This window comes from Chelonia mydas, chromosome 12, assembly GCF_015237465.2.
Source record: "Chelonia mydas isolate rCheMyd1 chromosome 12, rCheMyd1.pri.v2, whole genome shotgun sequence".
Taxonomy (NCBI): domain Eukaryota; kingdom Metazoa; phylum Chordata; order Testudines; family Cheloniidae; genus Chelonia; species Chelonia mydas.
The window spans coordinates 4,349,933-4,375,306 of record NC_051252.2 but is presented as its reverse complement, the minus strand read 5'-3'; the positions used below and the strand labels follow the sequence as shown (position 1 = coordinate 4,375,306).

The 25,374-nt window shown below is 47.2% G+C and overlaps 2 protein-coding genes across 7 annotated transcripts in view; one reads left to right on the top strand and one right to left on the bottom strand.

Annotated features, from left to right (window-relative positions):
* Positions 1 to 364: 364 nt before the first annotated feature.
* Positions 365 to 3,578, bottom strand: THAP11 (THAP domain containing 11). The gene has a single exon (XM_037877907.2). It carries the CDS (start codon positions 3,384 to 3,386, stop codon positions 2,685 to 2,687), a length of 702 nt encoding a protein of 233 aa, XP_037733835.1. The 5' UTR covers positions 3,387 to 3,578; the 3' UTR covers positions 365 to 2,684.
* A 2,870-nt stretch (positions 3,579 to 6,448) lies between these two features.
* CENPT (centromere protein T) overlaps positions 6,449 to 25,374 on the top strand; it is a 34,188-nt gene continuing 15,262 nt past the window's right edge. The window contains exons 1-8 of one of the 6 annotated variants that reach the window (XM_027831393.3): positions 6,449 to 6,703; positions 7,159 to 7,291; positions 8,803 to 8,929; positions 11,401 to 11,494; positions 17,027 to 17,160; positions 18,490 to 18,523; positions 21,328 to 21,473; positions 24,612 to 25,064. In XM_027831393.3, the coding sequence (XP_027687194.2) occupies positions 7,160 to 7,291; positions 8,803 to 8,929; positions 11,401 to 11,494; positions 17,027 to 17,160; positions 18,490 to 18,523; positions 21,328 to 21,473; positions 24,612 to 25,064 (1,120 nt within the window). In that variant the 5' untranslated portion in view covers positions 6,449 to 6,703; position 7,159. Of the gene's footprint in view, positions 6,708 to 7,158; positions 7,292 to 8,802; positions 8,930 to 11,400; positions 11,495 to 17,026; positions 17,161 to 18,489; positions 18,524 to 21,327; positions 21,474 to 24,611; positions 25,065 to 25,374 lie in introns of all 6 variants that reach the window. The other 5 variants (XM_043526382.1, XM_043526383.1, XM_037878022.2 and 2 more) reach the window with 5 other exon arrangements.

Here is a 25,374-nt window from a genome sequence, read left to right as displayed (position 1 = left end):
AGGCTGCAGGTGTCCCACCTCCATTCCCAGCTTTCCTTAGAACCTCTCTGGAGGTAATGCGTACCTTCTCCTACAAAGGTACTATGAGGCTACAGTCAGTGTGTAAGGCAGTGAGACACCTCATCTATGACATGCTCTGAAAGTACTAATTGTGGTGAGACTGCGTTACATAGGATTAGATCAGATTCAACAAGTCAGTTGTTACACTCATGATGTTTGGAAGGGCACCTCAGTCTGTATTAAAGTGCACAGGGCCAAGTTCTGGTTTAGACTAGGACACTTTGCAGATACGAACTAGACCTCTGGTATTGTAAAGACAGGCCCTCGGGGCACCATTCATACATTATACAGGAAATAGGAAACATAACAAAACAAAATAGACTTTATTAAAATTAGGCATGTTAGCACCTCAGTGTAACCTGGAGAAATGGAACAGTCCAGCAGTTAACCAGTCCAGCACTCCAAATAGCTGAACGTCCTGAAGTGCATTACAATGGTAGAAAAGTACCATGACTATTACAACACGCACATTCTAAACACTCTCAGGCAGCTAGGAGGCACAAATAGTCTCATTTATAATATGCAAGAAAAAGAGACGTGCTGCCTATTGTCTTGATGGAAGTATAGCTATCAAAGTGAGATCGATTGACCATGTTACATGAGTTAAATCCGACACAGTGTAGCAAGCATGTTTGCCAGTCCTTCCCCCATGAAAACTTGATGCAGTTTTGACTTGCACTGAAGTCTGCACATTAGGTAACTGCAGTCTGAGCCAGGTATCAGATTGGAAAAATAAGTTAAAAATGAAATTATACATATTTTTAGTACATGAATAGATCTCATCTTCCTGATCAACCAGCCAAGTCAACAGACAAGAGAACTAACCCACTCATCATAGTATCAGCTGCACCTACTGAAGTCCAGCTTAGCTGTCTGGATACTGAATGGCAGCTGGGCATATGCCCCCTCCTGTAAATCACCCATGCACCCTTCAGACTCAGTAATGCCAGCTACGGGGACAGACTGAACTGGATAGTTGGCCAGTTAAAAGTTAGTCAGTGTTACAAAGATTTCAGTATTTCCCAACTAAAGATGATTTGTACATTTAGAAAAGGTGTATAAAATCTAGTAAAATCTGCAGCCCAATCCACTCTGGAGTGTAATGTACTCTAATTACAAGAGAAAGATCTTAAAATCCCAAACCTGTAGTTAATCAATTTAACTCCCCCCCCCCCCCCACTTGGCTGAAACACAGAGTCCGGGCATTTTCTGATGTAATTATAGGGCACGCTTTTGGTGAATTGTTCTTTCCTAAAGCATATCACTGTTCAAATGCAAAGCATTAAATATAAGCATCAAGGTGGAGCCATTCAGGTGTATCAGACCCCCAGGAGCACTGAGTTACCAATTTCACTAGCTTTCTAATAATAATCTGAAAGTTACTGGAAGCATATGCTCAGTCCAAGCTGTGGTAGTGTCACTTCTCTCCCCCCACAATTTTTCTGGACAGTTTTGTTTTATTGTCCATGAAAAGTGGGGGACTAACACTGGCTAGTTCCAGAGACAGTGCAAGAATCCCATACGGATGGGTTATAATGCTCCTCAATCCTGGAGCAATGCCAGGATATAATCCAAAACTAGTTGTGCCAAGTAGATTACAAGCAAGCAACAAGGATTTGCAGAGTCGCTGGAGACTAAACTCATTTCACTTGTGATCTAAGCCAAAATGTCAACCAAGGTCTTTGTGAAAAAGCTAGGGTTTTAAAGCCCAGTATGCCTCTTAGTTATATTTGAGGAGTCAAATGTTTAAGCCAATGAGACAAACTGTAGCCACTGAATGCGAACAAGGAATGAAGCCAGTATACCAGATCAGAATAATCCTTGTCATTGTCAAGAGCATCAAGGCATCTGTAAATCTGTAACAACTACACAGGTGTAATGAAAAGAGAAAGCAATGACTACACCATACAGTAGCACTCTTTAGTTTGAAGGGATTCTTTCACACGGAAATGGCAGTCTCTAATGGCATCAGTAATTTACTGAAGAAACATCAGCCTGACAGGGCTTCTAAAGCTTTCTCATGTCTTTGCTTAAGGAGGCCAAACAGAACACTGGTTTTCACTTCTACGGAGGACACCACACCAGTCATGGTTTTAAACATGCTTTGGCAGGGAGCAGCATGACTGCTACCCAAGTTAACGTTGTACCAAGTTTCGTTCACCCGCTGATGCTCATCGCCCTACATCCACTTAGTGGTAACATGGGTCCCTTCTAGAAAAGTTTTGCAAATGCTGTCACAACACAGGAACAGCTCCTCCTGAACCAGCAGCACTGGGAGACCTAGCACTGAGAGGGCACTGGCTGCCACCTACATTCGAAGCATGGTGTCACTGACACCCACCAGGACCTGGGGCTGGAAATGCAGTGGGCAGCCAGTGTCCCCTCCCCACTCCAGTACCCAGCGGTGCTCAGGTGGGTGGAGCTGGCACAGCCAGGATGGAGAGAACAGAGCCCTGGTGATGGCTCCCATAGAGGCTGGCAGTCAATGAGTTTATCCCTGCGTGACTCTGCACAGGCTGCGTGGGCTTGTCCGTGGGCGGGCACCGGGGCCGTGATCAGCAGGCTGGGCCGGGCAGCTCACGGGCTGGGCCGCCAGGACCCCACAGGCCGGGGATCTGGGGCTCTCAGAGGCCGGGCCGCTTGCGGGTCCCTGCGCTGGCGGCGTGCAGCAGCCGGTCCTTCTCGCGGATCTCCTCGCGGAGCTGGGCCTCGGCCAGGCGCAGGCGGCGGATGCTGCCCTTCATCTCCTTCATCTTCACCTGCAGCAGGGCGATGATGTCCCGCTGCTCGTTCAGCTTGCGCAGCAGCTCCTCGGCCGTGGTGCCCGACGACAGCGAGTACGAGTGGTCCGCGGGGCCGCCCTCGGCCGCGCCCTCCTCGCCCGCCAGCCGCGCCGGCGCCTCAGGCCCGCCGAGCTCCACCTGCACCGTCAGGTCGATGGGCTTCACGTCCTCGGGGCCGGGCGGGGCCGGGCCGGGCTGCGGCTCGGCGGGCAGGGCCAAGAGCAGCGCGGGCGCGGCGGGCGCCGGGGCGGGGCGGGCGCGCCGGGCGCGGGCCCCCTTGCGCTCGTTGACGCCGCGCAGCGGGAAGATGGTGGGCACGCGCACCAGGTAGGACTTGCGGCCGCCCGGGAAGTGCTCGCTGCACACGCGGTGGCCCGTGGTGGGCTGGAAGGTGCTGAAGCAGCCGCTGACGCCGGCGCGCGACACGTTCTTCAGCCAGAGGCGCCGCAGCTCGGGGTCCTTGGGGAAGGTGTAGAAGTGCAGCGCCTTGTCGCGGTGCGAGTTGTTGTAGCAGCCCGGCACGCAGCACGTGAAGCCCGGCATGACCCCGCCGGCCGGCCGCGGCCGAGAGCGCCCCGGGAGGGACTACAGCTCCCACAAGGCCGCCGCGCCCGCCGCCCCAGCGCCGCCCGCCGCCGCGGAACCGGAACTACCCGCCCCACAGTGCAGCGCGCCGGGAGCGCGCCGGACTGCCCGCCCCACAATGCACCGCGCCTACAGGGCGCCGGACTCCCCGCCTCACAATGCACCGCGCCGGACCGCCCACTCTGCAGTGCAGCGCGCCTAGACTGCCCGCCCCACAATGCACCGCGCGGGAGCGCGCCGGACTGCCCGCCCCACAATGCACCGCGCCTACAGGGCGCCGGACTCCCCGCCTCACAATGCACCGCGCCGGACTGCCCGCCCCACAATGCACCGCGCCTACAGGGCGCCGGACTCCCCGCCTCACAATGCACCGCGCCGGACCGCCCACTCTGCAGTGCAGCGCGCCTAGACTGCCTGCCCCACAATGCACCGCGCCGGGAGAGCGCAGGACGGTCTGCCCCACAATGCAGCGCGCCTACACTGCGCTGGACTGCCCGCTCCACAGTGCAGCTCACTTACACTGCGCTGGACTGCCCGCCCCACAATGCACCGCGCCTAGACTGCCCGCCCCACAATGCACTGCGCCGGACTGCCCGCCCCACAATGCACCGCGCCGGGAGGGACAACAGCTCCCACAAGGCCGCCGTGCCCGCCACCGCGGAACCGGAACTACCCGCCCCACAGTGCAGCGCGCCGGGAGAGCACCGGACTGCCCGCCCCACAATGCACCACGCCGGACGGCCCGCGCCACAATGCACCGCGCCTAGACTGCGCAGGACTCCTTATCCCACAATGCACCGCGCCGCACTGCCCGCCCCACAGTGCACAGGGCCTGGCCATTCCACAATGCACCGCGCCGGAGTGCCTGTCCCGCAGTGCAGCGCGTCTACACTGCGCCGAGCCTGCCCGATCCACAGTGCACCGCAGCGGGGCTTCCCCGAACTGACGGCCCCGCAATCCACCGTGAGGGGATCGGCACGGATTGCCCGCCCCACAGTGCGGAGGGCAGGGACTGCCCGATCCACAATGCCCCAGGCCCGGACCCCCACAGCCGAGAAACTGCCTGCCCCACAGTGCACTGCGGCTGTCCTCCCTACCGCTCGCTGAGATGAGACCCTGTGGAAGTACAGAAGATAAATACTGGTGTCATAGGGGCATATTTGTTAGAGAGACAGGCAGGCCCAGTGGTTGGGGTTCAGGTCCCTGCTCTGTTAGAGAGTCCCTGTGTGATGCCATGCCATTCAAACTGTGCCTCAGTTTCCCATAGGTAAGATGGGGGTGATGTTGCACCCGCTGTGTTGTAGAGAAATGCTAAGACTAAATAAACGTTAAAAGAAAAGGAGTACTTGTGGCCATGAAGTGAGCTGTAGCTCACGAAAGCTTATGCTCAAATAAATTTGTTAGTCTCCAAGGTGCCACAAGTATTCTTTTTCTTTTTGCGGATACAGACTAACACGGCTGCTACTCTGAAACCTGTCATTAAATGAATGTTGTGAGCCACTCAGATACTGCAGTGATGGGATGTAAACATTCCAGAACAAATTGGACGTTGAGTCACAACACACCAGGCAACTATGCAACTCGTACCTGCTGTACTGCATCGAAGGACTGAGCTACATAACCCACATTGCACCTGTCTTTCATGCCCCGGCCAATCTGGCAGTACAAACCACCTCTCCTTTATCCAAGCATCCTGGTCCCAGGGGTGGGGCAGCATTCCCCAGAGCTCAACAGGGACAAAGACAGTGGGCAACCCAGTCCCACAATATACCTTGTCCATTCAGATCTATGCCTCCCACTGCGCCCACGTATAAGAATGTTTCCCAGAGAGTGCACCTTGCCCAAACAGAACTACATTTCTCTGGAAGTACTATGCTTTTTGGAATTGTTGGCAAGTGGAATATGTCTCTGACAAAGCAATGCAGAAGGTTTACAAACAAACTACTAAGTGTTTCATAGTCTCATAGTAAAGCATAGGAAAATGCAGAGAAGCCTGTGCTCTGCAAAATAGTTCTTTATCATTTGCACCCATTATTCCAGTTCTGTCTTTTCTAAACAGACCTGTGCTCTGTTTGCTGAGGAAGATATATACCTTAAACTGTGTAGACCTTTAACAACACATGGTGGAGTTCCAGAGGAGGAATACAAAGGAATTGGTTTAATTTTTCTTAAGTAAGGCTCAGCTTCCAAAACTTTGAGAAACACTGGACCTAGTTCAGAGTTCAGATGATCCCCATGTCCTAACATAAAATGCCTGGGCTGGGATGTATGGTGACCCTTGTGGACAGAGCCGGCTCCAGGCACCAGTGTTCCAAGCAGGTGCCTGGGGCCGCAGTCCGTGTGTCGTTAAGGCGGCCTGGTTTTTTTTTGCCGCAGGGGCAATGGGGTGGCAGCTTGTATCTTCACAGTCCCGCGGTGGCAATTCAGCGGCAGCCCCCTTCTTCGGTTGCCTGCGGCGGCAATTCAGCAGCAGCTCCCTTCTTCAGGTGGCAATTCGGCACACTGCTTGGGGCGGCAAAAAGCGCAGAGCCGGCCCTGCCTGTGGATTAACTTCCCTCCCTCTTCCTCAATGATTTCCCCATACCTTTTGTTTCTGTTCTTCAAAGTAAACTTTTAAAAATGGCATGAGTGTGATTGTCTCTCCCAGATCAAATATATCCTATTTAAAGAAAACGAATTTGTTTTCTAAGTACCATCCATGCAAACTTACTGACATAGGTGATCCGTGTGGGGCTAGTCTGAAATCCAGTGTAGAGAGGTGTAAAGTGCAGAAGTAGGGCTCAGAGCCTCTGAAATGTCAGCACGTTCAGTCGTGGTGCTGTTGTGGGTCCCCCAAACACAAGTGGAGAGATCCAAACTACAGATGTGAACAGCAGGAGAGGCTAGGCCAAAGAAGCTGGGTCCCCCACAAAGTGGGTGGGTGATTTTTTTGCTCTACCTAATTACTTAGCTTGGAGGGGGCAGGTGTCCATGTTTGAGGCAGCTTGCACCCACCCCCGAGTCACATTGTGGGGGAGGGCAAGCTAAAAGCTAGAGAGAGGCTGCCCTACCGCAGGGCTAGAACTACCACTCCCAGCAGACACTGCGTGGCGTCAGGAACTACCACTCCCAGCAGTCACCGCGCGGTGGGCCTGGTCGGGAGTTCTCGCGAGGTTTCGCTTGAATCGGCAGGCGGGAGGGAGAGCTGCCCGGCGCCGTTGGGCAGGGCTGGGCTCGCGCGGAGGGAACCGAACTCGGAGCTTCGCGCCTCCCCTCGGGGTGTGAGGAACCCGCGAGTAGGCATCGGGGCCGCCATCCCCAGAGCGGTGGGGGGCGGCTGGAGGGGAGCACTAGTTCCGGCGGGGGGGCTCTGAGGGAACCCCTGGTGCCCACGGGGGGGCTCAGCCCCAGGCTCAGCTATGGGGGACGGGGCGGGGGGAACCATTAGTGCTTACGAGGGGCGCTCTGCCCCCAAACCGAGCCACGGGGGGGAGGCGTCCTCGGGGGGCCACCTCCCCCTCCCATGACTGCGCCCGGTGTCAAAGACCGTCCCCCCCCACCGCTGTGTAAGGCTGGGCCCCATTGCTCTGTCCAGCTTTTTACTCCCCTGGTCTACTGCAGCTTGTAGAGCCTGCATCAGTCCCCCCCCCCCGGCCCCCTTTGGGGCAGCGCTTCCATGATACCCCACCGTCCTGAGCCTGTCCCCACCCTGCTAACTGAACAGCGTGTGCTTGCCTGTGTGTTTCTGCAGCATGTCTGACACCAGGACTTCCCCCAGGACCAGGAGCTCTACCGGAGTCGGTCCGCAGGCTGGGGCGGCATCTCCCTCTATGGCCCTGCGCCATAAAATGAAAGAGAGGGTCCGGCAGTCCGTGGGGAGAAAGGTACCATTTGCTCCTCTGATGCTTTGATATCACCTTGGGATTTTCTGACTCTGAACCTATAAGTACCTACATAGAAACCAAAAATCTGATGATAAAACAATCTTCAGTCTAGCAGACAAAATATAACAAGATCCAATGTATGGAAGAAGTTAGACAAATTCAGACGTGAAATAAAGTGCAGATTTTTAACTGTGAGGGTAATTAATTATTGGAACAACTTACCAAGGATGGTGGTGGATTCTCCACTATTGGAAACTTTTTAAATTAAGACTTGATCTCCTTCTACAGGATCTGCTCTAGTTCAAGCAGGAATTAATTCTGGGAAGTTCTATGCCTGTGTTAAACAGGACGTCAGACTAGATGATCATAATGCTCCCTTGTAGCCTTAGAACCTGTGCAATGGAGCATAACTGAGTTCACACAGTGGAGCTGTAAGACATAAGTCTCTTTGCCTGCCTGAGGCAGCATTCAGGTGGTGGACTGTCTGGTTTTTAATACAAGTAGTTAAATGGTTTAAATGAGTACAGGTGATTTGAAACAGGGTTTTCAGCTCTCTTCCATTTTTTTTCAGTAGGAGACTGATCAGTCACACCAGCTAAGCAGTGTTTCGCTTTCCAAGATACATTATCTGATAGAAGCACAGTTCTGATTGTGCAATACTCTCTTTTTCCAGCAATAAAAACTCAACTACTTGATAATGCTGCTGCTGCTGCATCACTTTCTTTGGTAATAGCAGAGTTCTTCAGTCTCTGCTTTGCAGATCTGCTCTCAAATATTCTGCCCTTCTTATTAATATTATTTCTACTGCGCTAGCACATTGAAATCAGGGTCCCACTGTGGTAGGCCCTGTACAAACATAAAGAGACGATCTCTGCCCTGAACAGCTTACAATGTCTAAGGCAAGAGACAACAGGTGAGTATTGCATACAGATGGGAGAGCAGTAGGAAACAATGTTTTTTGTACATTATTAACTAGTAAATGCTGGAGAGGCAGGAACTCAACAAAAAAAGTAAGTCCTACATGCCTGGATCTTCCCAATTTCACACCTCTAAGGAGAACAAAATACTTGAATCCATCATGTGGATTGGAGAGCAACGTTTTTGGTCTCATTTAGCGGTTCAGCTTGATTGTGCTCTTTTATTTTTCAGATATGGCTTTTGTGGGGATGGGAGGGAGGTGGCTCATGAAATGGAGACACCCATTCGTAATTAGAGCCATGCATAGTGTCTGTTTGTCTTTTAAGTGATTTAGGACTGAAGACAGTCCATCATGGTAAAGTGAAATGCAAACACTGCTAAAGAGCAAATGGAGGATGGTATTTTTTGGGAACCAAAGAGATAGGTAGTAGGATCTCTGATCTGAGGAAAATACTCCATACAACTGTGTGGTTGGAGGCTTTAGCTAGAATAACTTTCACCAGAAGATATGTCCTTAACACTTTTGCTTCTAAGGTTCAGGTTTGTTGCTGAAAATGAGAGCTTGAGTTGGCCGTCTTTGATTTCTCCTCTAGCACTTGTCTGATCCAAGGAGGCAAAGCATTTCTGACAAAACCTCCCTGCCAAAGAAGAGACCAACTATTCTCCCTGATCTTGATAATGATACGCCAAGGGTGGTGCTTAGAAGAATCATCCAGACCCGTAAGTCGAAAATCCTTCTCCAGGAAGGCAGACAGTGGTGAAACAATTCTTTAAAGGATATGGGGAGTGGGAGTTGGTTTGTAATCTTTGATTACTCTGTTGTGCAGAGGAGGAATTCAGACCATTTTGTGATTCCCTCATACAAAAAGGTAGGTATCAGTGTATTGCAGCTGAAAGTGTCATGCAAGAAGTGTTCACTTTCAAGATAGTGTATGTTTCACCTTTGCAAACATGGAAGAGAGTTTCTGCCACTCTATCTTTTAGTATCAGAACCACTGGACATGCATAGAAATGGTGCCTTAGCCTTTACGGCTACACTAAAATTTTCTAAAAAAAATTTAAGGCTGTCAAGCAATTAAAAAAATTAATCCTGATTAATCACCTGATTAAACAATAATAGAATACCATTTATTTAAATATTTTGGATGATTTCTACATTTTCAAATATATTGATTTCAATTACAACACAGAATACAAAGTGTACAGTGCTCACTTTATATTTTTATTACAAAAATTTGCACTGTAAGAAAGAAACAAAAGAAATCATATTTTTCAATTCACCTCATACAAGTACTGTAGTGCAATCTCTTTATCATAAAAGTTGAACTTACAAACGTAGAATTGTGTAAAAAAAAAAAAAAAAAAAAAAACTGCACTCGAAAACAAAACAATGTAAAACTTTAGATCCTACAAGTTCACTCAGTCTTGCTACTTGTTCAGCCAATCACTCAGACAAACAAGTTTCAGAGTAGCAGCCATGTTAGTCTGTAATCGCAAAAAGAAAGGGAGTACTTGTGGCACCTATGAGGTGTATTGCACTATAGTACTTGTATAACGTGCCACGAGTACTCCTTTTCTTCATACAAACAAGTTTGTTTACATTTGCAGGAGATAACACTGCCTGCTTCTCGTTTACAATGTCACCTGAAAGTGAGAACACGTGTTTGCATGGCACTGTTGTAGCCAGTGTTGCAAGGTATTTATGTGCCAGATGCACTAGAGTCATATGCCCCTTCATGCTTTGCCCACCATTCCAGAGAACATGCTGATGACGGGTTCTGCTTGATAACGATCCAAAGCAGTGCGGACTGACGCATGTTCATTTTCGTGATCTGAATCAGATGTCACCAGCAGAAAGGTTGATTTTCTTTTTTGGTGGTTCGGATTCTGTCGTTTTTCACATCGGGCTGTGCTTTTTTAAGACTTCTGAAAACATGCTCCACACCTCGTCCCTATCTCAGATTTTGGAAGGCACTTCAGATTCTTAAACCTTGGGTCGAGTGTTGTATCTGTCTTTAGAAATCTCACATTAGTACCTTCTTTGCATTTTGTCAAATCTGCAGTGAAAGTGTTCTTAAATCGAACGTGTGCTGTGTCATCATCCAAGACTGCCATAATACGAAATATATGGCAGAATGCTGATAAAACTGAGCAGGAGAAATACAGTTCTCCCCCAAGGAGTTCAGTCAGAAATTTAATTAATGCATTATTTTTTTAACAAGTGTCATCAGCATGCAAACATGTCCTCTGGAATGGTGGCTGAAGCATGAAGGGGCATACAAATGTTTAACATACCTGGCCTGTAAATACCTAGCAATGTTCGCTACAAGAGTGCCGTGTGAACACCTGTTCTCATTTTCAGGTGACATTGTAAATAAGAAGCTGCAGCATTATCTCCTGTAAATGTAAACAAACTTGTTTGTCTTAGTGATTTGGCTGAACAAGAAGCAGGACTGAGTGGACTTGTAGGCTCTAAAGTTTTACATTGTTTTGTTTTTGCGCAGTTTTATGTAACCAAAAAATCTACGTTTTTAAATTGCACTTCACTTCAGTGCTTGTGTGAGGTGAATTGAAAAATACTATTTCTTTATCATTTTCACAGTGGAAATATTAGTAATAAAAATGAGCACTGTACACTTTGTACTCTGTGTTGGAAATTGAAATCAAATATTTGAAAATGTAGAAAAACATCCAAAATATTTAATAAATTTCAATTGGTATTGTTTAACAGTGCAATTAAAACTGTGATTAATCGCGATTAATTTTTTTAATCGTGCGAGTTAACTGCAATTAATCGGCAGCCCTAAAAATTTTCACTACTGCCAACTTTGGATCAGCTGCACTAGAATATGGGTTGCCAGCTGCTGCCTGAGGGTGTTTTTTTTTTTTGTTTGTTTGTTTTTTTTTTTAATGCTACTAATCATAATGAAACCTAGCCAGTAGAAAGCCTTGCTGCAAAATTAATTGTGAGCTTGCCATGGAGTATGCAGGTCTCACTTGGGGAGAACTGATTGGCATCTACTCCTATTCTGCCTCCACTGTGGCATCCTAGGCAATGAATAAATGTTTTATCCTAGTTTAGAAATAGGAAGACGATAACCTGAGGAAAGAGTGGGGTACCCATCATTGCACTGCCATATTAACTTTCTTACTAGTTTAATTTGTGGAAACGAAGTACTCTCTGTTGACAGAGCCACAAGTTTCACCTCTGGTTCCTAAAATGAGTGAGACCAAAGAACCTGAAGAGCCTGGATCACAGCCTCCATCTGAGAGAATTTCCAGTGGGTAAGTAGTTTCCTGTCAACTTGTTAAGTATGGATAGAGTTCCAGCTTCTATCAGTGGTGGGGGGGATCGGAGTTTCTTGACCTTATCTGATTTAAATGGCCAGAGTTTCAATGTACTGCACAACCACTTCAAAAATATTGGTGTAAATGTCTTTAATACATTAGCCTTAAATCCCTGGAGATGTAATTCTTTAGAATAAAAATAGGAAAGATGTGGGAGAAAAGGGGCTGTCCCATCCCAGTACAGTATAATTTACTGACGTGCTTTATTTCTTCATATCCTTATTACTTGGTTTGTGTCTGGGAATTTGCCTAGAACGTGTCAGTAGTGATCGTGGAGATTTCACATAGACTGGTGCAAAAAAAAAAAAAATCTTGCAAGTTGCATTTTCACTTTGGGCCAGATTGGTTCAGGAGGTGCTCATCCTGCAAAGGGCAGGGAGTTCTAAAAGACCACCTAGTGCCAGGCAATGGCATGCGGTAGGTGAAGGCTTTAAATGCAGATGACTGCTTGAAAGAGAGGTGGACTGATTTGAATTAGGAGATCTAAATCACCTCTTTTTATTGTTTTGTTTGTGTTTTCTCCTTGGTTAGCTGGCATGAGGCCAAACCATGTTCAGACTATTAGCTGTCTGCTTATCCAGATGCCTCATCTTAACATTAGGTGTAATTTTATACTTCTAACTTAGACATTAATTTATTCACCAAAAAAATCTTTATTTACATATAAATAAAAATGCCTTTTTCAGCTCTAGATACTTCTCTTAACACATAAAAAATACCCAAACATCATACAAACTGTTAAAACTGTTCCTATTAAGAATGAAAAGGATACAATCATCTTACAAGCTTCACTTCTGTCTGAAAACTTTTTACATACTATTGTTACAAGAAACAGCTAAGATCACTACAACTGGTAGGTAAGGGAGAAAATACATTTGTGCAGTTGACAGCATTTTGTGTTTAATCACTTTCATTGTTTCCCTTGTATATTCATTTATTCGTTTCCCCCAGTTTGTGTGGGTTATTCACAAAACAGGGAAAGAAACTGTTTAAAAAATGAAAATGTGATTGCAAAACCACAAAAATTGGCAGGGGAGTTGGACAGGTGCAGTTCTTAGGAACTACTAACTATTCTCCTAAAATAAACATATTTAGGCTTGTGATTCCAGGATGCAGGCTGAAATGAACTCTTCAGTAAGTAACTGCTAGACACTGCATTGCTTCTGACATTGTAACTATAGAATCATAGAATATCAGGGTTGGAAGGGACCTCAGGAGGTCATCTATTCCAACCCCCTGCTCAAAGCAGGACCAATCCCCTAAATCATCCCAGCCAGGGCTTTCTCAAGCCTGACCTTAAAAATATCTAAGGAAGGAGATTCCACCACCTCCCTAGGTAACGCATTCCAGTGTTTCACCACCCTCCTAGTGAAAAAGTTTTTCCTAATAGCCAACCTAAACCTCCCCCATTGCAACTTGAGACCATTACTCCTTGTTCTGTCATCAGCTACCACTGAGAACAGTCTAGATCCATCCTCTTTGAAACCCCCTTTCAGGTAGTTGAAAGCAGCTATCAAATCCCCCCTCATTCTTCTCTTCCGCAGACTAAACAATCCCAGTTCCCTCAGCCTCTCCTCATAAGTCATGTGTTCCAGTCCCCTAATCATTTTTGTTGCCCTCCGCTGGACTCTTTCCAATTTTTCCACATCCTTCCTGTAGTGTGGGGCCCAAAACTGGACACAGTACTCCAGATGAGGCCTCACCAATGTTGAATAGAGGGGAACGATCACGTCCCTCGATCTGCTGGCAGTGCCCCTACGTATACATCCCAAAATGCCATTGGCCTTCTTGACAACAAGGGCACGCTGTTGACTCATATCCAGCTTCTCGTCCACTGTAATCCCTGGGTCCTTTTCTGCAGAACTGCTGCCGGGCAATTCGGTCCCTAGTCTGTAGTGGTGCATGGGATTCTTCCGTCCTAAGTGGAGGACTCTGAACTTGTCCTTGTTGAACCTCATCAGGTTTCTTTTGGCCCAATCCTCTAATTTGTCTAGGGCCCTCTGTATCCTATCCCTACCCTCCAGCGTATCTACCACTCCTCCCAGTTTAGTGTCATCTGCAAACTTGCTGAGAGTGCAATCCACACCATCCTCCAGATCATTTATGAAGATATTGAACAAAACCGGCCCCAGGACCGACCCTTCTAGATATAGTAACAAGACCATAGTATCTGGGCACTGATGCTAAATTATAGTTTGTTAGTAATCTGAAAAGATTACTTACTATGCTGATTAAGCAAATCGTATCGTTCTCCCCCCCGCAGCCACCCCCCCCCCAATCAGTCATGGTCTCTAACCTATTTAGCAAAGTTCCTCCATCTACTTTTGTAAACTTGACTTTATGCCCAGTGTAATGGAAAACAGAGGAGTGATGTAAGATTTTTAAAGAGACAAGGTGGGGGATGTAATATCTTTTATTGGTCCAACTTCTGTTGGTGAGAGAAATCAGCTTTTGAGCTGTCATTAACAGTTACTGCAAAGTAAAGAATATTTTGCTCAAAATAATGACCTAGTGACTCTTTCCATTTTTTTTCTATACATCTGTGAATTTTCTTACAATGTCAAATAACCGACCTTAAAGGTGACCTGCAGAGTATTTTTGAGCAAGTGGGTCTCTGCACCTTTTTCTTTCTTTATGATGAAAGAAACCATGAGAAGGCTTTTCTTTCCCTGGTTTTGATGATGGAATTTTTGGAAGTCTCAGACAATGTCTGTTGTCAGCTCTTATATCTTAACCAAAGGGAAGGAGGAGCTGGATCTTTAAGAGACTTCCTTTGTCAAAATATTAACTAGTCATTGAGAATAAATAGTTGTAAACAAAGTTTTAAGTTGTCTGGCTAAAAAATCCCTTCTGGCCATTGCTCCAGCTTTCGTTTTCTTGGTACTTGTGTTACTGTTTTTCCAGTTGCTCTACAGCCTTCCAGAGCAGTTGTGAAAAACAAGCAGACACTTCTTTTCTAACCAGTCTTTCAGGTTTTTTCCTGTCATAAAGAAGTAAAAAAGGACACCAGCCCATTTTTTTTCCTCCTTTCAGGTATCCTTTAATAATAATTGCTTGCCTTAATCTTGACAGGTTTCAGAGTAACAGCCGTGTTAGTCTGTATTCGTAAAAAGAAAAGGAGTACTTGTGGCACCTTAATGTCTTCTGCAGTTTCCACGATATGCTATGCATCCGATGAAGTGAGCTGTAGCTCACGAAAGCTCATGCTCAAATAAACTGGTTAGTCTCTAAGGTGCCACAAGTACTCCTTTTCTTTTTGCCTTAATCTTGTAACAAAAGTAGTGAAACACAGATGCACTTCTGATCTTCCCCAGCAGATGTCACTGTGAGGGAAAGAACATATTAAAATGTTAATGAATTATAACTGAATGGTGCAGGCACTTTTCTTCTTGCAGGGGATGCCAAACTACACAGCTCTGACAAGCATGCTGCTCCCACTGAGGAGTATCCTATTGACTGCTCTGCTCCAGTCCCACTGTCCTAGGTGCAAAGGGCTGAGAAGAGGGTACACCAGGGCCTAAAGGAGCATTCTGTTATCTTGTAGCCATGGAGCTCTGCAGATCCAACACACTAACATAGTGGGGATGGGCATTGTACTGGAATAAGATTGCTGAAGATCTTGCTGCCTCAGCAATGTTGGGATTTGAACTGTTTCCACCCCCTAAGATCCTCTCCACCATCACCACATTGCCCCTCCCCCAGCTCAGCTTTGCTCCCTCCCCCACTCTGTTTACATCTCCCTTCAAGCTTCTGTGCCCCTTTGCATCCCCCTCCACCAACAATGGAAGTCTGAGTCTGACAGATGGGTCTACCTGGAACTCCACAGTCCATGTGGCTGCAGAACCATCTCCCCTCATCTTCCTTCCATTGCCTGACAGGCTTCCAATTCCCTTCCACCAACATCTGCCCTACCCCTTCTCTGCCTACCATTCAGCTGACTATCTGTTCTTCCATCATTCAGAGGGTCAGCATTGCCCCCTGTCCTCCCTCTGCAGCAGGTTTGAGTCAAGCTTTGCTTTCACATGGGAGGGCTCTTGCCAGCATGGAGGGGCAGAACAGGGCAATTTTTTATATCTTCTTTCCTGCTAGCTTTCTGCTCCTGGCCCAAGTCCCTGACTAGATAAGCATCTTTCTCCTGTTTTCCTGTATTCAAGCATCCCTGATGACATTTCATGATGACTCCTTCTTATTTACCAAGCGGTACAGCAATAAATGTTCATTGCTCTCTCTTGTTCTTGTGGGGGGAGAATTGTGAAACTGGGTTGAGTGTGATCTGATCCTTTGTTTTTGCCTTAAGTTCACAGAACCCTTCTGTCAGGGCTGATTCCCCATTCTGGCACTTCAAGTGCAGAAGGTGGGGCCTGCAAGGTTTTTAAAAATTAATACTGGCCACTCCAGGCTTGTATTAAACTTCTGAGGATACAGCTCTTCTCTGACCTTGGATGGGTAGATGCTGCCACCACCCCAAGTGCAAAAAACCCCACTTTGAGAACTTAGGAAGAAGCACTTGGGAATTCCTTCCTGTGGGGTACCCTCAAGCCCCTTCACCAGGGAAGAGCTGAGAAAGGAAACAAAGGAAATCAGCTGGTGCCACCAGCTAATTAAACAACATTATGCACAAACCTCTTAGGACGCACAAATCCAATCCGGTTCTTAAAAAGGTAAATTTTATTAAAAACAAAAAAAAATGTCTAAAAACTCAGACTATTGCTAGATTTTAAAAAGAACCACTTATAAGGAGTAAGCATCAAAATAACTTTCTTGAGGTTCAGCTTAAAGGTTTAAGCAAAACAAAAGCACCCGGGGTTAGCACAGAGGAGTCCACAAGCCTTACAGAAATAAAAGAGAGAAACCTAATCGCGTCTTCCTAGACATTTCCTGATCTACTTACATATCTGGGGTTTCAAATGAGTAGTTTCTAAGTATGATTTTTCATACCTGGCACAAGCTTCTTACAGCATTGCTGCTCTGTGTCTCCTCTTCGGAGAGAAACCACAGACAGACAAAGGAGAGTCTTGTTTCAATTTTAAAAAGTTCTAGCCGTCCCATTGGCTCTTTTGGCCATGTGCCCACTCACTTTCTTTTACCTATGCATGCAGTCAGACTTTTTAACCCTTTACAGGTAAAGCAAGTAGAGAACAGCTACCAAAAGCGATTTTTGTAGCTAACTGGCTGGCTGGGTGTCCATAAAAGGGAGCCTCCTCCCCTCCTTCATTTATCACACCTTCATTGAAAATATGCATTTGGATCTCTTTTGCACTCTTCCTTGAAATCTGCTTTGGTTGGTAAGACAAGTGAGTGACACCTTCTTGTATTTGCTGACCCCATCATTGCTTAGTTCCTCATTTCTGCTGCTCCAAAAGGTAGGAAACAGAAATGAATGTTACTGCTGCTAGGAGCTGAGCATACCTGGATGATAACGCTAGAATGTTGGCCTGCACTAAAACCTTGGCTTGTTTGTTTTGATAGCCTGGAAATGCATCTGCCGGACTTTGTTCCTGAGGGCACAGTTATGACTGCATTACACATGAGTAGGAAGAAAAAGAAGTTCAGCATTTCTGAGTTTGAGAGAGGAGCAGATGAGCGACTTCCTCGAAAACTTGGTAAGGCAGATCAAGGAACTCCTTGCTTGACTCTGTACTCCAAGGTTTTCAGGGAGCTTCAAAAGAGATTTCTTGAACTCTACAACTGCAGTAGGTCAGCTCTGAGCAGCTTCTCTGTTCGGCAGTTCCGCATCAGGAAGCAGTGTGTGTTGCAAGTACAAAAGGGGTGCTCTGGAGGTGGGTCGAAGGCCATCTCTTTAGATTAAAAATAAACATTGTTGAGCTACTAAAACCACCCAAGTTACAAGTAACTGGCTCCTCCCTGAGCGGCTCCTCCCTGAGCAGCTCCTCCATTTGTGACTCTCAGGATGGCTTTCCATGTTGGTGGTATTCCACTTTGAATTCTAAATTTTAGCTTAGCAAAGAGAAGGTTAAGAGGCAACTTGATTAGTCTATAACGGGGGTGGGCAAACTTTGTGGCCCTAGGGCCACATCAGGTACAGAAATTGTATGGAGGGCCGTGTAGGGAAGACTGGGAGGAGGCTATGCCTCCCCACACAGCGAGGCGTGGCTTGGCCCCTGCCCCCTATCCAGCCCCCTCCACCCCCATCCAATCCACCTTGCTCCCCATCCCTAACTGCCCCCCTGGGACTCCCACATCCAAACACCCCTGCTCTCTGCCCCCCTGACCATTCCCCCCAGGATGCCAGTCCTCTATCCAATCCTCCCTGCTCTCCCTGCCCCATGTTATCTGTGGGGTGGCGAAAAGGGGGGCTCAGTCCTTTCCCTGTGCGTTTCCCCTGCTTGTTTGGCTGCTCTCCCTGGCAGTCGGGCAGGGCTCACTCCCTGTCTGGGCTTGGCTGCTGAGGACAGGGGCCAAGCATGCTGGGGATGGAGAGGGGTGCCCCAGCTTGCTCTGCCCCTGTCCCCAGCAGCAGCGCCCAGGCCCCTTGACTGCCCCCCTGCAACCCTCCTGGATATATTGTGACTAATAACATAAATGGGGTTAATACTACTGAATGAGGTATCTTCTCTTGCACTAAGCTGTCCTTTGTATCAACGGTCTATTGCCCTTTCAAAGAACTAGCCACTAATATGTAGCATTGCAATTCAGAATAGGAATCGTGAAGATGTCATTTTATTTTCCTAAAACAAACTGAAAATTAGTGAAATACAGGAAAATGCACTGAATATTTTTCTGTTATTTCTGCCCAATTCATGGTGCCTTAAGTATGAGGTAGTGGATGTAGCATACTAGCTTTGCTCTTGGGGGATCGTAGTGTAACCAGCCCTGAAAGGTGGAGAATGGATAAGATTGTTCCCTCACACTAGTAATATCTGTACAGGTTGTGCCATACTCAGCTAATATGTGCCTCAAACTTTTTCCAGCCCAGTCAGCGTTGGACAACTCTTCTCTGACACGGTGAGTTAAACCACAAAGGCTTCTGCTTTTGACTGGCATGACTACAACTGCTCTGATTCATCAGACCTTCTCTAGCTGGGAGGAGCAGGCAGGATGGGCCAGTACGTGGTCTTTGGAAGAGCTCTCTTGAACTCCACAGCTGCAGTAAGTCAGCTCTGAGCAGTTTCTCTGTCGGGCAGTTCTGCACCAGGAAGCAGAACTACCTATATCCAGCACTTCCATGCCCACTTTTTTCCCTGTCACACCAACATGCAATAGGATCCTGTAGGCTGAACAGTAATGATAAAGCAGTTCCGTAGTTTGATACCGGGTGTTGGTGATAGCTGATTGCATACCCTCTGATGTCCTGGGGTTGTGGATGCAAGGCGGTCTTTTAAATCAGTTCTGATTTGACTCCTCCCTCTCCATTGCCCCACACATTCAGGCTGGATCCAAATCCTGTTGCTCTTCCATTACATTTCCAAGATGTGGCCTCCTCTGTCCCTACAGCTAAGCCTCACCTAGGACCCTCATCAGTCCCCCTCAAATCCATGCACAATGTAGCTATGGTCATCTTTGTCCATTATTTGGCGCACATCAGATCTCTCAATCAGCTCCCCCTTTTCCACTGCATGTAGTTCAAGCTGCTTTTTCTCACCTTTTGAGACTCTCCACGATGCTGCTGCACCAGTGCTCTGCCAGTGATGCCATCCATGACTGCCCTTTTCTTTGCTTCTCCCACAACCTGTGTTTTCTTCCATGCTGCTCATGCCTATGCCCCCCCCTGCCCCCCCCCGTTTGAGCCGAGCCTATCCTTCCTGCCTTCAGATCTCTCCTTAAGACACACTTCAGCTGTGATGCCTGATGGAAAGGTTGAGGGACAGTCGGCCTTTATATCTGGCCTTTATTTTTATTTATTTTAGAATTCATAATGTGTCCCTCTCCTCCGCTTTGTATGTTGCTTGTCTTAGCCACTGCCCTGAAAAGTTTACAACCTGTTTCCTTGTGTGTGTTGACAGCCCCCAGCACTGTGGACACTAACAGAATGTCAAATGCTTTCCCAGATGTGTTCTGAAGCCTTTTTCTTCCTGTATCTTGCAGGAGGGAGCCTATACGTTTATTTACTTTTTAAGGCTTCCCTCCTAGGTTTAAGGCTTCATAAGCGTTAGTCTTTTTTCAGGTACATCAACAATACAGCTCTCTGTAGGCAGGAAGCTGTAAAATGTGTCACAATCATTCTGATTCACCTGAAATATGTAGCTTAATGTTAGATAATCCATTGTATGTTAAACTATGTTGCTAAAGCAGACTGGTGTCAGATTATTTAAATTGCCCAAATGTGTTTCCACTCTCCTTATGCAGTTAAGGGGAAGACGTGAGTTGTGTGCTGGAGATCACAGTTAAAATGGTTCTTAATTCTTGTTCTGCACCAGCTGTGGAAGGCGCAAATAATTTAAAATATTAAACCTCAGGGAATTTCCTACAAACACCCCTCCGTCCCTTAAGGGCTCATGTCAACTTTGGTTTTAGAATGCATCCAGTACCTTTCTGGTGGAGCCCTTTTCTGAAGGTGCTTGCTGCTTGCTAATCCTTTTGACGTTGAACAGTATGGCACATACTAGCTGGAGGCATAGAGAAAGATCTCAAACTGCTCAATCCCCTCTTGAGGGATCTCAAGAAGGAATTAGAAGGAGAGGAGTAGGGAACTCAGTTGCTCAGCAAGCAAAGTCACAACCGTGACAGAAATGGAGTTGATACATAATGTTATGAATACTGCAGGAGCTGCCAGGTGAGACTCTAGGAATGTTGATGTGTAACCTAGTTATCTAGAGAGACTGTACAACTTACATTGCGATTATAAGACTTTCCTGTGTGACTGTGTTGATCTAATTGTATAAAGCTGTGAGAAGAGCAAGCAGGGAAGCAAAACATTGGCTTCCCAGATAAGAGTATCTAGATAGATGATTATGGGTGGGTTGCAGCTTATAAGATCCTCTGTCTTGTCTCCTGTTTACAAATCTTGTTCTGCAGTGCTGAGAATTAGAGAGCAAATGACTAAAGAGTTAAAAAGCCTTTCGGGGGTGGGAGGGTCCACTTGCATGCAGCTGTCTAAGCCGACAAGCTGGTATGGACAGGCTGTATGGAGGAGTCTGAAGGAACTGAGCCCCACAGATCCAGGGAACTCAGCCTTAGGGAAGAACAAGATATCCATGCAATACGCTTTATTGTTTTCAAGATACTACATCTCTGAACTATTATTCTAAAATGATACTTTAGTACAAGAAGGTAGTTAGGTTGCTCGATTCCATTGTCATTGCTCTGCAGGGTATGAGCCTACAAAATTATGTTGACCTAACTTGTGTTGGCATACAGCCACCGCAGTTGTTATATCGTGTGTGTGTACACTTGGTTTCTTGGGTCAGCAGTGTGTGTCCTCACTAGTAGCACTTGTATCGATTTATTGCCATTGTAGGGCATTGTGGGATGGCTCCTGAAAGCCAGTTACAGTCGACAAAAGTAATGCAGTGTCTACACTCATGGTGGGTTGATCTAATTACATTGACTTTGACTCTAAGCTGCTCAGGGAGGTGGTGTTACTAAATCAGCATAGAGAGGCACTTACGTTGGTGGGAACCACATTTAAGTGAAGACACTTGCACAGCGAGGTCAACGCAAGGCCACTTATGTTGACCTAACCGTGTAGAAAATCTCCTCAAGTTAACACAATGTTTAAAGTCCCATTCTTTGGCTACTGGCAAAAGTGATCTGGGATGGGAGTGGGAAACGGTAGGTCTGGAGCGGTGTTATATTCTGTTTCTTTTCAGGTCTCTTCAGATCTCTCTTGCTATCCCAGTACCACCAGAGTCTGTTGAAAAAAGAGGCTTAATCCGCAGGCCAAAGAATCGCAAAACTGTCAATGTGGAGGCTTTCGAAGGAGGCGTGGAACAGAATTTGTTGCAGATAAAAGGCAGTGGGTGTTGTGACTGTTATTTCTCCTGTTTTGGGTGAAGAGGGGTGTTGTGTGGAGAAGGAGATTGCTAGGGTTTCAGGATTTCCAGGCCACTTCCATGTTTACAGTGACATGGAAGTGATCCTAAACATAAAGTTGGGAGGGGCACAAACCTCTTTCTAGCTACTCTGGTGACTCAGCCTGTCCTTAGTGCCTGAGCCACCTTCTCTGAATATCACCGGTCTGAGTCTACTTACATCCTGCTAATTAGCAGCCGTCACTGCCTAAACAGGAGTCAGGAGCGGTTCTGAATCCATACTTCCTGTTTGGCATCTCCTTAGTGAGACTGGCCTTAGGAGACCTGGGACTGAGGGAGGAGGTAGTGAGAACTGAAGTATAGTGACTGACTGACTGATTTCAGTCACATCTATCCATAACCACAGAGCAGCTCATCCTTTGGCTCCCTACTTCTGTACTGAGCCTGCTGTCATCGTGTCTCCACGATGTTCCCTCACTGCTGGGAAGTGTTGCTTGCCACCTATTGTTTCACCACCTTTCTGCTCACGATGAAACTATCCAGGTGAAATGCAGCTGCTGGCATCAAGGCTGGAACTGAGGTGTGTGGGAGCACAGGCCCTTGTAGTCCTCTACCCCAGAAGCTGGGATATTCCAGAGTAATGGGGTGGGGTGGGAAGTGCTCAGGAGGACCCACATGGCAATTTGAAGATCTGGTAGCCAATTTGAGGCAATAATTTTGCTGTGTTTCAAATTAAAGATCTCTGTTGTTGGTGTGCATTGGCGTGTTAAACCCTTTAGTCAATTTAACTGTGAACTGCACAGGGTTTTAAGAAATAAACAGGGCTCGTGCTCTCTCTCTGCTGCTCCATGCTGGAGAAATAAGGCCTGGAAGGATTTTCAGTAAACATTTTCCTGCTGTTTTTTACTTTTAGAAATTTCAGGACTGTCAGGTCACCCCTGCCCTAGTTTTGTCAGAGGGCGTTTTAGGGCTCTCAGAGCTTTGGTACTGGAGCTGCTCACCTTTCAGGATGTTGAATCTTTAGCAAAGATGTTGTTTCTCCATAATGTGTACTAGTTGTTGAAGTTCAATAGGTGTTGACAAAGCCAGAGTTTTGAATAGTCTTGAGTAAAAATCTTTCTCTCTTGGGACATCGTTGTTTCATTAGTTCTCCACCTTCCATCAAAAAGAAACAGAAAGGGCACAAGGCTAATGCATTTTTATTATTTATACCTTTATAGAAACAAAACATCTGTCACTGATATCGCTGGGCAGATATACATCATTTTAAAAAAAAAGCCCAAGTAAAGAAAAGGACACTACAAGTAGGCTCATAACTCATCGCTCCCCCCGATCAGGCCGTCGTCATTACACATGAGTCTGGTGCAGCACTCATGAGTTAATATGTGCATATGTTAGAATATTTTAATGTCAGTGTGAATTTTGTATGAGCTGTCTGGAACGCCCAGGTTATCTCACTGCACCCTGTCCCTGTATCATCTGGGGCTCTGTTAAAGAGGTCCGAGCCGGATGTCGTAGCAGAAGATAGGTGTGCTCTAGACAGACTCAGCAGCACTGCGGCTTGTGAAAGCTTTGTGTGTTGGGGATACTAAGTTTAATCAACTCCCAGTTTTAAAACCATCCCTGCTCTGGGAGTGTAACATTTTTGCATTGTGCTCCAAGTGCTCTGGCTCTGTCAGACCAGTGAAGGAAGGAAATCCCATCATTTGGGGGCTCTCCACTGAGCAGGACCTGTCTCCAGTCCAGGAATGTTCAAATCTAGGGATTGTTGGGAAGGGCGCCCCAGCTGCCTTCAGAACCTATTTGATAAAATGCTCGTCACCGCAGGCTATGTCTACATTTGAAGCTAGGGGTGTGATCTCCAGCTTGAGCAGATGGTACTCGCATTAGGTGGTCTTGGGGCAGCACGCTAAACCCGGCGGCATACCTGTGGTAGCACGGGCAGTGGCATAGATTAGCCACCCCAGGCAGGTGCCCCTGGGGCCCAGCTGGGTTTGTGCTTTGGGTGGCTAGCCCATGCTGCCGCAGCCCAGGCTGTCGTGGCTATACTAGGAGTTCTAGCTGAGCTAGCACAGGTATGTCTACTTGAGCGGGAAATCTCACCTCCAACTCCAAGGGCGGACATAGCCGTAGTGTGCTTTCCTGGAACGAAAGAGGCGGCCAGAATCCAAAGTATTTCGGAGCTTTATAAATAGCCACACTTTGAATGGCACCCAGAAGCTAGCACAGTCCTTGGCAAAGTGATGTGACATGCTCTTGGTGGCTAGCGCTACCAAATGGGTGGGCAGCACCACTGTTGCACAGCAGACAGTTAGCCAGGGCTCAGGACAGACTGAGGAATGCAGGCCTGGCAAAGACCCCAGAATGCAGAGACTGCCCGACTGTTATTGACAGCAGAACTGAGCGGATTTCTGCGCTTGTATCATTCTGCGGAAGATGCCTTGTTGAGCTACTACTGAATTCTCTTGCCCTTCCAAACATCTCTCTCTTACTGAGCTTTTTAACTTCCTGACCCTCCCTGGGGATTTCTGCTTTAATGGAAGTCTTCCTGGTCAGAATTCCCAGTAACAATCACTATTGCACTGAAGTCTCTGGCAATGCTGCGACAGCTCTGCACATCCATTGTGTTGTCCCCATAAGGGTGGAACCAACCATTCTCCCCTCTCTAGGCTAGAGATTGTTATAACTCTGATCTGATTTGTTCTGCTTGCAGATTGGTTTGGAAGTCTCCTTTCTGTCCTCTAATTACTCTTGGCCCTAAGCAATCCAAGTGCATGAAAGACCTGTTCATGTGGGCCCATGACAGATAGGGAATTCCATGAGAACTTTTCAGTACCTATTGGCAGAATGAAGTCTCCCAGTAAATCTTTGGGTGCCCTAGGGTTTGGAGAGCGATGTCTGCATTGTTCTGCTGCTCTTATCCAGAATGCTGTGGGTTGGTGTATAAAGCACAGGTCCTTTTGACTGGCGTTAAATTGCTATAAAGGCTTATGGATTGACATCAAGGGCAGGACAAGAGTTTTGAATTAATGACTCTGTATATATGTCCTGCTAATGTATTTGCTTTCCTAGGGCCCTGAGTGATTCCGCAGATTAAACTTATTTTAAAAATTTCTAACCAGCACAAAATTATCTGGCGGAGTCGCAAGCAACATCCATGATTGGAATGACCATGGGGACGAGTGATACCGAAATCATCCTCAGCAACACGGAGCTCTTTGCTCAGCCGCAGCTCGGTGAGCAAAGCCAAGTGAGGTTTTCTGAACAAAAGTTCTTGAAAGGAAAAATTCCAGTGCAAGGAAGAAAGGCTTCTAATGCAGCTACTGAGGAGGGCATGCTGTCTGATGTGGATGCCGAGGATGGAACGACAGAGAGACTTCAGAAGAAGGACTTGGCCCGGGATCCTGAACACGCTGACCAGATGGCCACTGAGTCTCAGGGACAGGCGGTGAGCCTGAGTTCAGAGCAGCGAGAACATACCCGAGGGAGCAGTTATGCAGAGCAACTTCCTGGAGCAGATGGGCTGGTGGTTGAGTACCGTAGGAGCCAAAGAGAGTTGAGCTGGGACCTGCTGTGTAAGCTGCTTCCCCTATAATCAGAGAATGGCTGTTGTAAACTAGCTTGCTGGATACATTAATCACACCTGAGTCTGGCACTTTGCTGGGCCCACCCTGTGGCCTCAAGCCCTCCAGGGGAAGAGAGTCCCCTGTCCTCCCCATTATTATGTCTACACAACAACTAGATGCCTGGGGCCAGCTTGTTCCAGCCAACTTGGGCTTGGGCTGCGGGGCTGTTTCCTTGCTGTGTAGATGTTTTGGCTTGGGCTGCAGCCTGGGCTCTCGGACCCTGCGAGATGGGACAGTCACACAGCAATGAAACAGCCCC

Coding starts and splice junctions, on each gene's coding strand:
- THAP11 (XM_037877907.2), bottom strand. CDS start 3,386: ATGCCGGGCTTCACGTGCTGCGTGCCGGGCTGCTACAACAACTCGCAC.